Source organism: Microplitis mediator, chromosome 5 (genome assembly GCF_029852145.1).
Source record: "Microplitis mediator isolate UGA2020A chromosome 5, iyMicMedi2.1, whole genome shotgun sequence".
In the NCBI taxonomy this organism is placed as follows: domain Eukaryota; kingdom Metazoa; phylum Arthropoda; class Insecta; order Hymenoptera; family Braconidae; genus Microplitis; species Microplitis mediator.
In genome coordinates this window covers 22,500,070-22,514,284 of record NC_079973.1, presented here as the reverse complement: position 1 = coordinate 22,514,284, position 14,215 = coordinate 22,500,070, and the positions used below count along the sequence as shown (strand labels likewise).

Genomic DNA, 14,215 nt, shown 5'->3' with positions numbered 1-14,215 from the left:
ACTTTCATTTCTTTTATTTTCTTTTAGAAATAAAAAGCTTTCATGTCGAGGACACGCACGCACGTTTTGCGACTATGTTCGGCACGTTTTTTTCGCTTTTTTAATTTTTATATTTACCTCTGACAAACCCAGAGGAATTAGGTAAGTGATTAAAGGTGAGTGAAGTGAATTAGTCTTGTTATTATTATTTCAAGAGTACATTTGTTATACTTGTCACTATTATTAATTTATATTGTAGCCTTTATTTTTATCCAGCATGCCAATGATTGATTTTTATATTTATTTATCATGATCGATATGTATCTATATCGACCAGTTTATAAAACCATTAATTTATTTAAATTTAAAAAATTATTATTATTTAATAAAAATAATAATTTATCATTTTATTAACCGAAAAAAAATTGGCACCCGATACTTGAAATCACGTATGAATCTTGTCGTTCTCATACATTTCCTTTTGTTAAATATATATCATATTTATCATGACTAACCACATCTATGAAAAAAATTATAACGGAAATCCTTTTCCATAAATCATTCGATTTATTTTTCTAATAAACGACAAATATTTATTTATGTACTTTTTTCATATATTTAATGGAATTTCATAATCGAAACGAGATTCTCAGGTACTAATGAAGCTGCATACCTTCGATATGGTAGAAAAAATTTTAATTAATATCGAGTAAATACAGTAGCGCAATGCAATTAAATTTGAACAAATGAAAGAGGAGAGTCTGTAGGCACTGGGCTGTTAAGTAGGGATTGGTAAGTTGGAGGGGCCGAGAGTGAGAAGTTTTAACTAAAGGTGAGATAAATATATGTATTTGTATATAAATATATCAGTATATGTGAGTATTATGCCGAGAGACAGGAAGAGGATGGGTATATAAATATATGTGTAGTGATGTGTTCTGCAAAGCCAGGAGCCTGGAAAGTATCTACACTAAAGTTAACTCGTCTTTACGATCAAACGACTCTCTGGAGACACGTCTCTGGGTCTCTCTTATCCCCGTTCGCCGTGGCTGAACTTCCTTCAGTTGTCGTTCGCCATTCGAGCGTTACGGGTTATCAGTTTTGCGGCTCACTTGGCTTATACACGCGATCCAATCACCGTGTCAATCAAATCCCGAGTACCCATTACATCACCGAACAACTTGGCATCTAACAAACATCAACTGCCACCTAAAACCATCAGCCGGCTCGCAGACATCGAACGATTAAAGATCTATTAGGATCAATCAAGGACTTGATTCAATATCCTCGATAGAATTGTGTAAAATTGCTGCTATTGATACACCATTAAGTTTTTTTTTTAATATCATTAATTTTACTGTTTAATTAAAAGACCCAAAAAATATTTAACGCCATTAAAAAAATAATTGAAAGGTAAAAAGTTATTTTTATTTATATTGCATATTTACGTTTTCATGAAATATTTAGACGTCTGGGAAAATATTTAAATGTCTTAATAATTGTCGAGCTATCAGTCAATGCTAAATGTATAAATTTGTTGGGCGGAATAATTTAAATGGGTTTATAAATATTTATGGATGTGTGGACGTAGTAGTAATACATCAGGAATTACATAGGCTGTCAATTGACTGGTAGCTCCCGGTATAATCATTTAGGACTCGATAAATTCACATACAAACGTGCAAAGCGGATGGCGTGTCCGGAGTCGATTAAAAGTATGTTCGAGTGTGTCAAAAAATGTTTAAAGGAAAAATAAGATAACAGTAGACGAGCCGGTGCATGTATGAAAATTGGTCTTTTATGCATAACATTTCAAACAGCAAACAAAGTTGAGGAAATTTTCGTCGACGGTTAAATTTGTTTTTATCGAATCATAATAATTTTTTTTTTAAACTTTAAATAAAACGTGACTTTGAAATGCAAAGTTTAGAGTCCAGTTTGGGTAGGCAAGTCACGTGAAAGGCCTGCAAGAAGAAAGTAACTTACTTCTTATTGGTGATGTGACGTCTACTTATTTTGTCGATGTATTTTATTATACAAGTGGCTGCTCGTGCGTCAAGTACATTTTCAAGATGTATGTAAATAGATCACTGAGGGTTTTACCCATGCCAAAAATTAATATCATTATTATTTTCAAAATAATCATAACAATAAAAACGTTCAAATTTACGACGCTGTTAATGAACTCTTGTATTTTTTAAACAACAAAATTTTATTATACATCTATACTCATATAAAATTTTTTTCAATTTTTATATCAAAGCTGTATTTATTTTGGCTGATGAATTTTTTTTTTCAAATGTTTAGTTGAGTGGACCAAAGTTTAACGAGAATTTAAAAATTTTTAAATGATTCGAGCCAAGATAAAAAAAATTTTTTTACCATCTCTTTAATCATCGGATAAAATGAATCGTAAAAAAAAAACAAATTTATGAAGCCCACAAAATTTTTTCGAGTCGAAATTAGATGCAGCGAAATTTTTCATTCTTCTATTACACGGAGAGAAATTTATGGTAACAATTACAATATATTATGGGCATGGTTCCCATAATGAATATTAACCGTTTTTTTGAAATGTTCTTTATAGGAATGGCACCCATATATATTATAGTTATCATTACCATAATATTATGGTAACCATTACCATAATTCTTTCACATGCGATATGGGAACTGTTACCATAATGATGGGAATTTTTCCCATACTTTTACCAGAGAGTATGGGCCTATATCCCATAATTCCAAGTAATCATTACCATAACAGTATGGGATGATATTTCATAAACGTACTAGGAACGGTTACCATAAATTTATCTCCGTGTATAGACAAAAAAAATTGATTCGCGGGTGATAATTAAAAATACTGAATACTGTCCTAGCAGATTAAAATATTAGACCCTTCCACACATAATATTTTTAAACATTAATTTAACTTGTGCGTCAAGCTCAACCCGACAATGTTCAGCAATTAATTACCATCACAATAATTAATAAATCACGGGAATATTTCTCTTGCCGTAAATATTTTTTTATCAACCATTGATATATTATTTCTGTATTTACATTCATCTGTATTTAAAAAATGAATAAATTAAGCTTTAAAAAAAAAAAAATTAATTTTTTTCATTCACTGGTTTTACAGATCTCAGACGTGGATAAATTTCTGGCGCCTGTAACCGGGGATTAATCTTAATATTCAACAGTCACGATACTTTATAAAATTCAAAATAAATGTATTATGAATAATGGAATACGTGTGAACAAAAAAATTGCCAATGAACTTGCAATTATAAAATTATAATGGAATTTGACAATTACCCTCAAATTTATAAATTTAAATAATCAGACAATTAAGCATTCAAATAAATTTAAATGGCAATGTCACTAGTCTGCTATTAAAGTAATTTAAGTGCAAAATAAAAAAACAAATATTTTTTTATCTCCATAAAAAGAAAGAAGAAAACTTTTAAAACAAAATTATCTAGTCTTCAAAATGTCATTAGCAAACTTTAGCCTGCCATTTCCAGTGGCCACACCGTCGCCTTACTTATACACACCAAGTATTTCTGAGTCTGTGAATAATTTACCATTTAATGGAGTGTTACCGTCACCTAATTTTAATGAACAGAGTAACTATCATAATCAACCATATCTACCACCTGCTTATCAACGTTCACATTATCCAGTGCAATCACAAAACCCAAGACGAACTCAATACTATAACAATATAAATAATAATAATAATAATAATAACAACAATAATGATAATAATAGTAATAATAATAAAAACAATAATAATAATAATAATAAACAGCATCAATATGAAATGCAAACAACTCAAGATTATTTATCCCAAGACAATAATTTTGATGATTACGACCAAGATTATTCAATAACACAATCAAGTAGAAAAAATGACAATAAAAATAATCCACAGCAAGAGATAAGGCCACCCCTGTTAGAAATAAATCAAGACGATAGAATTGCTAATCGTAATGCCCCTCGTACTCAACCACAAGATCCACATAATCCTCAACCTGACGGGTGAGTTTTTAATCAAGCTAATTGTTAATTAAAATAAAAATATTTTATTAAAATAAATAATCGCAGTTTATTTATTAAAAATTTATAAGAAATATATAAATATACGAAATTTGTTTTCCATTATTTTGAGTAATTTAACATTTAATGTTAAATTAAATGGTGGATTAGTAATGAATTGATTTATTATCTATAAAGTATGTGTATGAGAATTACACATGAATTTTATTACACGCGCCGCAAAATCAAGATTGACGTTAATTATTATCGTAAATGTGTTATGCGCTAATGATGATAGACATTCATTATTTTATTTTTTTTTTTGTTGATCTAATGGTTTTAGGTGATTGAGGTTTTCTATCTTTTTCGAACAAATGGTGTGAGCTGCTTTTATACTTTGCCGTCATAATTGTTTTTTATTTTTCGTTATGATCGATTGTTATCAACCTGTAACATTAAGTATTAAGTTAATTAACTAAAAACTTATCAAAAGCGACATTTTGAATTTTTACTGTACAAATTAATAGATTTCAGACACATTTCGAAAAAAACAAATTAATTTGGTGAAAAATATTTACTCCCCGTATTTGGAAGAAATATTTTTGGACAAATAATATTATTTTTCAAAATGGTGTCTTATCTTGCTCCGTTTCTACTAAAAAAATTTCATAATTATCGCATTTATTTCATTCAAAATTATTAAATATATTAATTATTTATTATTAAATAAACAAAAATTTTTGGAACCAAATTTGAGTTTGCAGATTTTTAATTTATTTCTGAGCTCATAAACATATTCAGAAAATAATTATTTTAAATAATGAGCAAATTATGTTTAAATATTAGTTTTACTTAATAAACAGAAATACATTTACGGAAAATATTTGAAAAGGGATAAAGTGAATTCAAAATATCAATAAATTTGAATAAATATTTTTCAATTAAAAAAAACTATGTATATATTATTTAATTATTTATATGAAATTACTACTGACCTTAAATAATTTTTTTTTTTCGTATCGCGGAATTTATCATAACACTTAATAAGAACATATTGACAAAATTTCTGAATAACTGCATGAATTTTCACAACAATCATTTAGTAATTCCATATTCATTTGAGAACTTTCACAAAAATTTTCTAACATTTCAAGTAACTTGTTTTTACAATGGGGTTTTGAATTATAAGGTGGAGCCATTTTCACAATTTGTAGCATAAAAAAAATAGTAATAAAAAATATGATGTAGCTCAACTGTGATACTTTTTGTTTGAACATTTTTTACAGTAAAAGATAAATTCCAATTATTGAAATAAAAAAAATGTTTTTCTAATAATCGATGATTTTTTTTTTAATTAAAAATAACGGAAGTCGAAGAAGTCGATTGTTAGAATGCTTACGATTCACTAAAAACAGTCGTTAAATACTATAGTAAAGATAAGAAACCACTAATATAATATCAATATTACTATGGGGAGGGAGTAGTTTATCGTTTTTCATAAATATTTTAGTAAAATTTTCTTTACATAATATCATTATTTTAACAAAATGAAATAATGATGTAGGAATAAAAATATGACAAGAAAGTATATCGATACAATTATAATTTATTAATAATAATATAGAATATCAATCTCTCTTAAAATTAATCAGTGAAAAGTACTTTGATCAGTGAATATTCACTGCACAAATATATCACTAATTAAATCAGTGATATACTTGGGACTGATTCGTAGTGAATAATCACTGATTTGTAGGTCTTTTCACTGATTCATTTTAAGAGTGTAAATTTGAATCCATACATAAATTTTATTGATTTTTTTTGCAAGTGTAATTTTTAATAAATCAAAATTAAAATAATATATTATATATATTTTTCTATAAATAAATTCATCAATTGAAAAATTTTCCACTCAATGTTTTGCGACGTTTAGTACACGTTAAAAATAGACGTATTTACTGTCAGCGATACAAATGTGTTATTTCAACATTGATCCACAATTGAAATAATTTTTTTTTCTAATGAGACATTTTTTTTTCTTGTGTCAAGTTTAAGAACCGACCTAAAAATATTAGTCTGATAGATTCGTTAATAATTTTCATCTGAAAATAATTGTTCAAATAATAAGATATGAAAATACATTTAATAAATATTTTATTGAAAGCTTAAAATAATAATTAAAATTTTTTTAATTGCGTTCATTTAAAATCTTTAACTTAACATTTCCTTGAGCGCGATCTTTTATAAATGGAATTGTATTGGGCAAAAGCAGCGAGTGAAAGAAACGGGAGTGCCTAATTGAATGTATACTCATGTAATACACAGAAAATTAATTGACAGAAATTTTTTTTCTTTATATTTATTTTTACTAACAGTATCCCTGTAAACTTAAACGCGAACTTATGAAGCTCTTGAGATGTTAAAATAATTGAGCGGTTAATTGACGTCTTTTATATCAGGAATGTCCGGGTCCTTTTTACCTGTTAGTATAAATTTTATTTTTTAAATCTATTTCTCTGAATTTATGCAGGTATACGAAAGTTAATTCGTATGGAACTTCCGGTGCTAAAACTTCAGTCCATGCAGTACTTGATTATGATGACGACGATGACGATAATAATTCCAGCGATGAATACTACGACGAAAATGTTCCACGTGACCCGCGCGTTACACCTATTCAAGGACCTATTTATATAAAAAATGGATCCGTTCCCGTTGTTCCACTTTACTCATATCAACAATATAATAATGGAAGTTTTTTACAAATACCTGTAAGTACAATTTAATAATTCAGTTATTTTACTTACCTCAATATTATCATTGTTATCATTTTTAAATTAATGCCCCTGTTATTTCTTCACGTGTCACTAATCTTTTTCCATGCCCGCAGGAGCTAAATAGATATAAAGATAAATATAAATAACTAATAAATTATTGTCATTGATGACTTTATTTTATTTTTCAATTTCAAATCTTTATATTACGGTTAGATTATTTGAACACATACGTAAATATATATGCAGAAGTTTACGAAAAATATTTTTAGTAAAAATTTTATTTTGATTGTTAGTTTTCGCATAAATAATTTAAAGTTTAGTAGAAAACAATTCTTTTTCAAAATTTGTGGCTAATATCTTTCATTAGAAAAAAAAGTTCTTATGAAAAATAGTGAATTTGAAAAAAAAAAAAGCTAATATGCGCTACACAAAAAAAATGTTTTCTTTTTTTTTTAACGGGGGTGGTTGAGTTGCCTTAAAGTAAGTGAGTATTGTTTGATAAAAAAAAAAATTTCGTCAAAATGGTATTTTATTTCACCACAATTTCCCTTATATACATATATATATAAGGTCAGTAAAAAATAGTGACCATTAAATGTAACTCGAGTCTTCCGTTGCCTGAAGGTCGTAACACCCGATGACATTGGTAAACAAGATCGGTTCTTTGGCCCTTTCGCTCTTTAAACTCGTTGTCGAGATTCAAAATCTCCAGATACTTTTTATTTCTTCGTACAAATAAAAATAATAATGACATTAATAAAACTAAAAAAAATTATATGTTCCATTAATGTCAAGCCGTGGACATAACAAGATATTTTTTATTTTATTTTTATTTTTCATGACAGGAAGGACGTTATTTTGTATGGATAATTAAGTACCAAGTGTTACGGATCAGACATAATTATCTCTTATTTTAAATTCAAATATTTTTTGTCAAAATAAATAAATTTTATAAAATCAATATTAAACAATAGAATTTAGTTGAAACAAATTTTTTTTCCCTTACAATTGATCTTTTTCTTTTTTTACATATTTCTTTTCAAAGATAATAAAGTGTATTCATAAGAAAAGAAAGCGAGTGTGACCTTACTTTTTTTGTACTCATTTTTCAGTAATTTCTCTGCCGTCTCTTCTTCCTGCGCAATATAAAAAAGTTAAATAAAAAACCTTCCATTAGTCTTGGCACGAAATCAGTTTGTATAGAATTAATGAAACAAAAAATATAAATCAAATTTATATATATACTTTTAGTTCAGATTAATTTGAGCTCACCGTTATAATTTTTAAGCAATCATCAATTAAAAAATTTAACAAATACCCATTATTTTATGGGTGTAAAAAAATTATTATGACAAATATTAATTTATGGTTTATTGTCAAAAAATTATTAACGCGTTGAAAGTGTTAAACATTTGGCGCCGCCGATCCCAGATGTCTGAGCGAGTAATAAACTATAAGCAATGAAGTATAACATAAAAATTTATTTATAAATTTATATCTATATCTGTATAGTGATAAAACACGTTGTATAAAAAATATATATATATATAGATCACAAACAAGAGCACGAGAACTACCAAGCAGATCGTCTAATCGGTTCAATGTCGATTTCGATTCCATTCCCGCGCTTTTATCCTTTCACCATTCGGACCAACTTGTAAGCCGATTTAATAGTATAAGCCTTTCTACCTGATATTACATGTATCATATCCACTGATCATATCATTTTCACCAGTGGGTGTTGTATTATGCCTCTACATTTCACTATAATCTAGGGCCGCACACAAACAATAATAGCCCTAACCCACTCGAAATAAATTTTTAACGACTATTATTAATTAATTATATTTTGCATTATTACATAGGCGGGAAAATATATATATGAGTCATTGTTTATAATTTTTTATATCAATGCAAACCCAGGAATGAAAGAAAACATATAAATTTTAATTAACAGACTAATGACCAGATTTATTCATTTTTAAATTCAATTATTCAAATTAAATGTTCAAAATATTGGGGTTTATATTTATTATTCATGCAATAAATTGTGATTATGATTAAAAATCAGATAAATCTAAATTGACAAAAAATTGGGTTTTTTTTTTTTTTTTTTGATTCGATCCATTTTTTAAGGGAATATGAAAAATTCTTGAGAAACGGGTTTCTGTGTTTGAATTATCATTCTTGTTGCTTATTAATTTTTATTTCATTTCTAAATTACCTGATAAGTGCCAGTAGCATATCAGCAACGTTTTTTTTTAATACTTATTATAAAATATAATAATATATAATAGTCTTATTTATTTATTTTTCTTAAATTCGTAAATTATGAGTTGGAATTTTTTTGACTAATATCAAGTGTCTAGAATAAATTTAAAAAATATATAATAGATGAAGTAGTAAACAGAAATAAATTATTCATTTTTAAAATATGAAATGAGTAATATGATTTTTTTTGTAACCAAATATTTAGCCGTTAAAATTTTACTTTTCGAATGTAGACGTGAGATGTTTTTCGATCCATTATAAAAATGGAATTACCCATGGCAGGAATTATTGTATACAGTATAGATATTTTTTAATACTCAATGCTTTTATACTTGTACGGGTACTATCGATATACGTCAATGACTCATTATATATGATGATGAGACTGGATAGATACTTTGGAGTAACATTGATGTATCCCCATGTAAAGTAGATTTGTGATTGTGTACAAGTTTGTTAGTGTAGTGTTTGCATTTGCGTGTAACGTGAGAGTAATGGCTCGCCCATTTATCAGTTTGTACTCCAACTATTAACTTAATTCAAACTATAAATGGCGAGTTTAATTTCTATTACCTTCACTTTGGAACATTCATTATTTTAAAAACTTTTAAATGTCATTTAAATTTATGTTGCGCCATTTTTTCGCAGCGGTCTATACATTTTTAAATTCACTCGCAATAATTTTTATTGTTTTGGTATCATAAAAGTTACATTTAAAATTTTTCTATGCTCGTTTGAACCAAAGTTTTAATTAAAAACTATTTTCAATTGTAAATCAAATTTTTTTGACATTATATTATATTTTAAAAAATAAACATGTTCATTTTAAACAAAATTCCATCTTAAATTAAAGTAGAAACAGTACTTGAGTCTTCATTAAAAAAATTACAAAACGTATTGAGAGTAAAAAAAATTTAATAAAACAATACTAAGTAATAAATATATTAATTTGTTGTAAATATTGTTTAAGTAATCCCACAATGTATGTAGTAACAATTTTTCAAAGGATGTATGCACAATATGCCGCAATATTCTCTCTCAATTTATGAATTCTCTATACGGCAAATGAATCTCGCAATAGGGTCATTAACGCTCGCCGACAAAATTAACCCACCAGTATTTCTTGCCCATCCGTATGTATATATAAATATAAGTTAACATACAGCGCATATTAATGTGTGTATTCAGTTGATGGTAAAAGTACCGACATTTCTATTACTCAAAGTCGAGGGCACATGACATAAGTCTTTCACAAAAACTTTTTTAATCATTTACTTACTTCAGCTATAAATTATGTTTTGAAATTCATTTTTAATACCGATCTTGAAAGATTTTATTATTTATTTTTATTATCCGATCAGTGAACCCGGAATAAATCAACATTTTGTTAAGCTTGATTGACTCTAGCCTTGAAACAACTTGTAAACTTATGGTATATTTACGCTCATTTCTTTACTCGAGGGTCGCATAGGACAAGTAAATATGGATTGTACCTACGTCCATTCATAAATGTCACCTTTATTTACAATAAATTACATTATTTACTCACATATACTTTAAACAATTACTCTTTTCTTATATTTATAATTTATTGTTTCAATAAATTTTTTTTTAGATCCTATGGACCGCATTGTCAGTGGCCTTAGGAGTAGAATTGCATGGTGACGTTGTCAAAGGCACACCTTGTATCAAAAAATACCATCAATTATTTTGCCCAACTGCTGGTAAAACATATCCAAAGTACGATACAGCAGACAAAACCGCAAATAAAATTTAAAAAAAAGTACTAATAATATTATCTTTGTAAAAAATTTTACAGAGCAAGAATTGAACTTTTTATTGATGAAAATAAAGCTTTGATGAAACGTATGTATGGAGACTTTGAAACTGACAAAGATCATGGTCCAGTGACAAGTTCAGATTCCAAAAGAAGAAAAAGATCTTTTGACCCGGGTCTTCCTGACGGTGGACCGATACTTGGAAATAAAAATATGAGAAATTCACAGTTTATCCACGAAGGTGATTCTTATTTTGAGCATATTCGTAATCCTCGTCAGTTGCCAAAAAATAACCATAATGACAGTGGAAGGTAATTTTATTATCTCGTATTAAGGAAAAAAAAACTATAAAAATCTTTTACAGTGAACTTTAAAATTTAAAAAATCGGTCTATCGGTTGACCCTGCGGGCCAGCCCCAAAACTTCCCGCTGTTTTCGAGCTCCTTGAGCTCGAAAACATTATTGTGAATACATTTTCAAGCTCTTCGAGCTCGAAAATACTTTTGTATGCCACTGTTTAAAAAAAAAAAACATATTTTACCATTTCTTTCTCCCACGATATCTCGCGAACGAATTAACCGATTTTGATGGTTAAGGTGGCAATCGACGCGCTTTATTGTGTTCCAGATCTAATTAGATTTTAGAATCGGTCGATCGAGCCGTTTCTAAAAAATTAAAAAAAAAAAAAATTTTTTTTATTGTATTTCTTCAATATCTTAGAGTCTATCTAATCGATCGATCTAAAATTTTCAGGAAAGTTGACGGCCAAAAAACTCTTTCGATTGCTACCTCAACCATCTCAATCGGTCGATTCATTAAAAAGATATGCAGAGTTTACATCCATACATACATACATACACACACGCACACACACATACATACATACAGATAATCGGACATCATCTTGAAAATAGTCAGAATAGCTTCTTAGGACCTCAAAACGTTGACATCTGATGAAAATTCGATTTTCGAAAATCGAGTTGAAAACAATAACTTCCCGAATTTTTGAAAATTTACAATTTTCTTAGCGGGAAGTTAAGAAATAACTGATTTAATAAACGCTTGTGCGTATTTGAATTTCTATATAAACTACTTTCGAGTTCATTCACCCAAACGTTATTTTTTTCAAGTTCATTGTCATAAACATTTTTGTAATTAATTTTTTTACACGTGCAATTTTTTGTAATATTTAATTTTGAATTGGCAAATAATTTATTTTTTATTTTACTGCATTAGACTTGATGTCTGTGAATCAAAAACTGAAGTTGTAACTCCTTATTGGGCAAGTAATAGTGCCGGAAAAGTAAGAGCTGTTGTTAATACACAACATTTTGAACAGGCTATTCATCAAGAAGTTTGTTCGTAAGTATTTGTTTGTAAAAAAAAAATTAATTAAAATAAAATATAAGATAAATAATCGAGATATTTTTGAAATTACAAGGAAAACTCAAACAAATCGTTGCACAGGAGGCTGTGGATGCGAACAAAAGTACAAATGGCACAGACTGCTCGCTTATGACCCGGATGATGACTGCAAAGGTATTTTTATGGACTGGTTTCTCTTTCCGTCCTGTTGCGTTTGTCGCTGTGATCCACATGCCAAGTTTCCCGGTACTGGGACTGACACTACCACTAATACCGGTACAAGCGCGAGCACCAAACTAAATTCCAACACCAAACCCATCACTAATCGAAGCGGTTAATTCGACTGTATTATTCACTTTTATCAACTCCAATTTAAACTTTGGAAAACTTTCAGAAAACGGTTTTCAACCCAAAAGTTTTTCAACTTCTATAATTTCAATAATTTTCAATTTCACCATCACAATTAATTTTATTTTTTTTTTATTTATTTAAGGAAGTAATTAAATACTGTAATTTTTTTTTTTTAGTCTAAACATTTTTTATGCGATTGTTGTCATTGGAAATTATTTTGCCACTGATAACATCGTGATTGCGAGTCGGGAATGATGCAATTAATCATATGCTAGATAATTTGTATTATAATTGTAAGAAATATAAAAATCATCCATATTTTTTTATAAATAATTTTTAAGTAGAAATAAAAAAATTCGAATTTTTAAATAAATAATTTTGTTTTTGTAATTAATAATTCATATGTATATAATTATGATTATTATTTACGTTATTTTGATACTCTAAAAATTTTTGATAAATAATAAAAAGTAAATATTAATTAAAAAACTTTATTTTAATATTTGTTTTTTTTTTTTTTTACCAATGTCTCATTTGCGTACTCAAATTATTGAAGTAAAAGTTTCGTAACTTTTTTGTTATAAAAAAATCTGAAAAACGGTTGACCTTATGGGCCAATTCGAAAACTTTTTACTGTTTTCAGATTCGAATTTTCTTTGCGGTAATCGATGCGGTTTCTTGAGACTTAGATTTGATTCAATTTTTAAACGAATCGGTCACGCGAATTTCGAGTTATGTAATAAAAGCCACAAAAAACAATTTTTTTTTAATATCTTACACAAAAAAAAAAAAAAATCTCGTCTGAAAGTAAATATTTATGATTCAAAATTTTTTTGACAACTTCAATTTTCTCGGATAAAGTAGAAATCTTCCTTGAGCAAATAGTATATTACATACCTAGGCATGTAATTGTTGGCCGAGGCTGACAAACATGTGGTCTGAAGCTTTCTTTTTTACTGGCCAAGGTGCGTATACTATTTTTCTGCTCGACGAAGCCGGAAAGTTGCAACTTCGTTCAGGGCAGCGGCCCCAAAGTTGCCACTTTCCGGCCGGAGGGCAGAAAACAAATTCTTTTGGCTTCAGAAAATCTTAACTTGCGCGGGAAAAAAAGTGTAGCTCCTCGAACGATCTAAAGTATAGCAACTCGTAGATCGTTACCACAACAATACGCATACTTATGGTAACAATACCGTATCGTTCCTGTAACTATCTATTAGATAGCTGTGAGCCCTATACGACTTTCCGTAGTCGTCATCTTACATACCACCGTCTAACCTATTTAAACATCTATTTTCGCGCCTATTTTGTGTATCGGGTATAATTGCTGTTAGCAGACGCTTAATAAATAAATTATTTTATTTAATTAAAATTATTTATTTATCATTTATTCATTAATGATAAAGATTTTGAAACTTCTCATATCATTTGCAACGCGCGTGACGTCAGATAAGTTTAGCTCTCAGAACGATACGGTATAGGTCTCAGAGCTATCTACCGTATTGTTGTCAGAACGATACAGTAGATCGTTGCAGTACCAATCTAGTAGATAACTATTGCGTATTGCTACTGTAACTATACAGCATACTTCTGAGAACAATATTTTTTTCTCCGTGTGGTTCCTGAAAACGTTTGTCTTCCAAAATAATTTCTTGAT

The 14,215-nt window shown here is 28.3% G+C and overlaps 1 protein-coding gene across 1 annotated transcript; it reads left to right on the top strand.

Moving 5' to 3' along the window:
• Positions 1 to 907: 907 nt before the first annotated feature.
• LOC130669185 (protein spaetzle 3) lies at positions 908 to 13,037 on the top strand. The gene is made up of 7 exons (XM_057471953.1): positions 908 to 1,392; positions 3,121 to 4,022; positions 6,550 to 6,790; positions 10,683 to 10,807; positions 10,887 to 11,156; positions 12,082 to 12,207; positions 12,287 to 13,037. The coding sequence occupies exons 2-7, from the start codon at positions 3,472 to 3,474 to the stop codon at positions 12,546 to 12,548; spliced, it is 1,575 nt and encodes a 524-aa protein (XP_057327936.1). The 5' UTR covers positions 908 to 1,392; positions 3,121 to 3,471; the 3' UTR covers positions 12,549 to 13,037.
• The last annotated feature ends 1,178 nt before the right edge of the window (positions 13,038 to 14,215 follow it).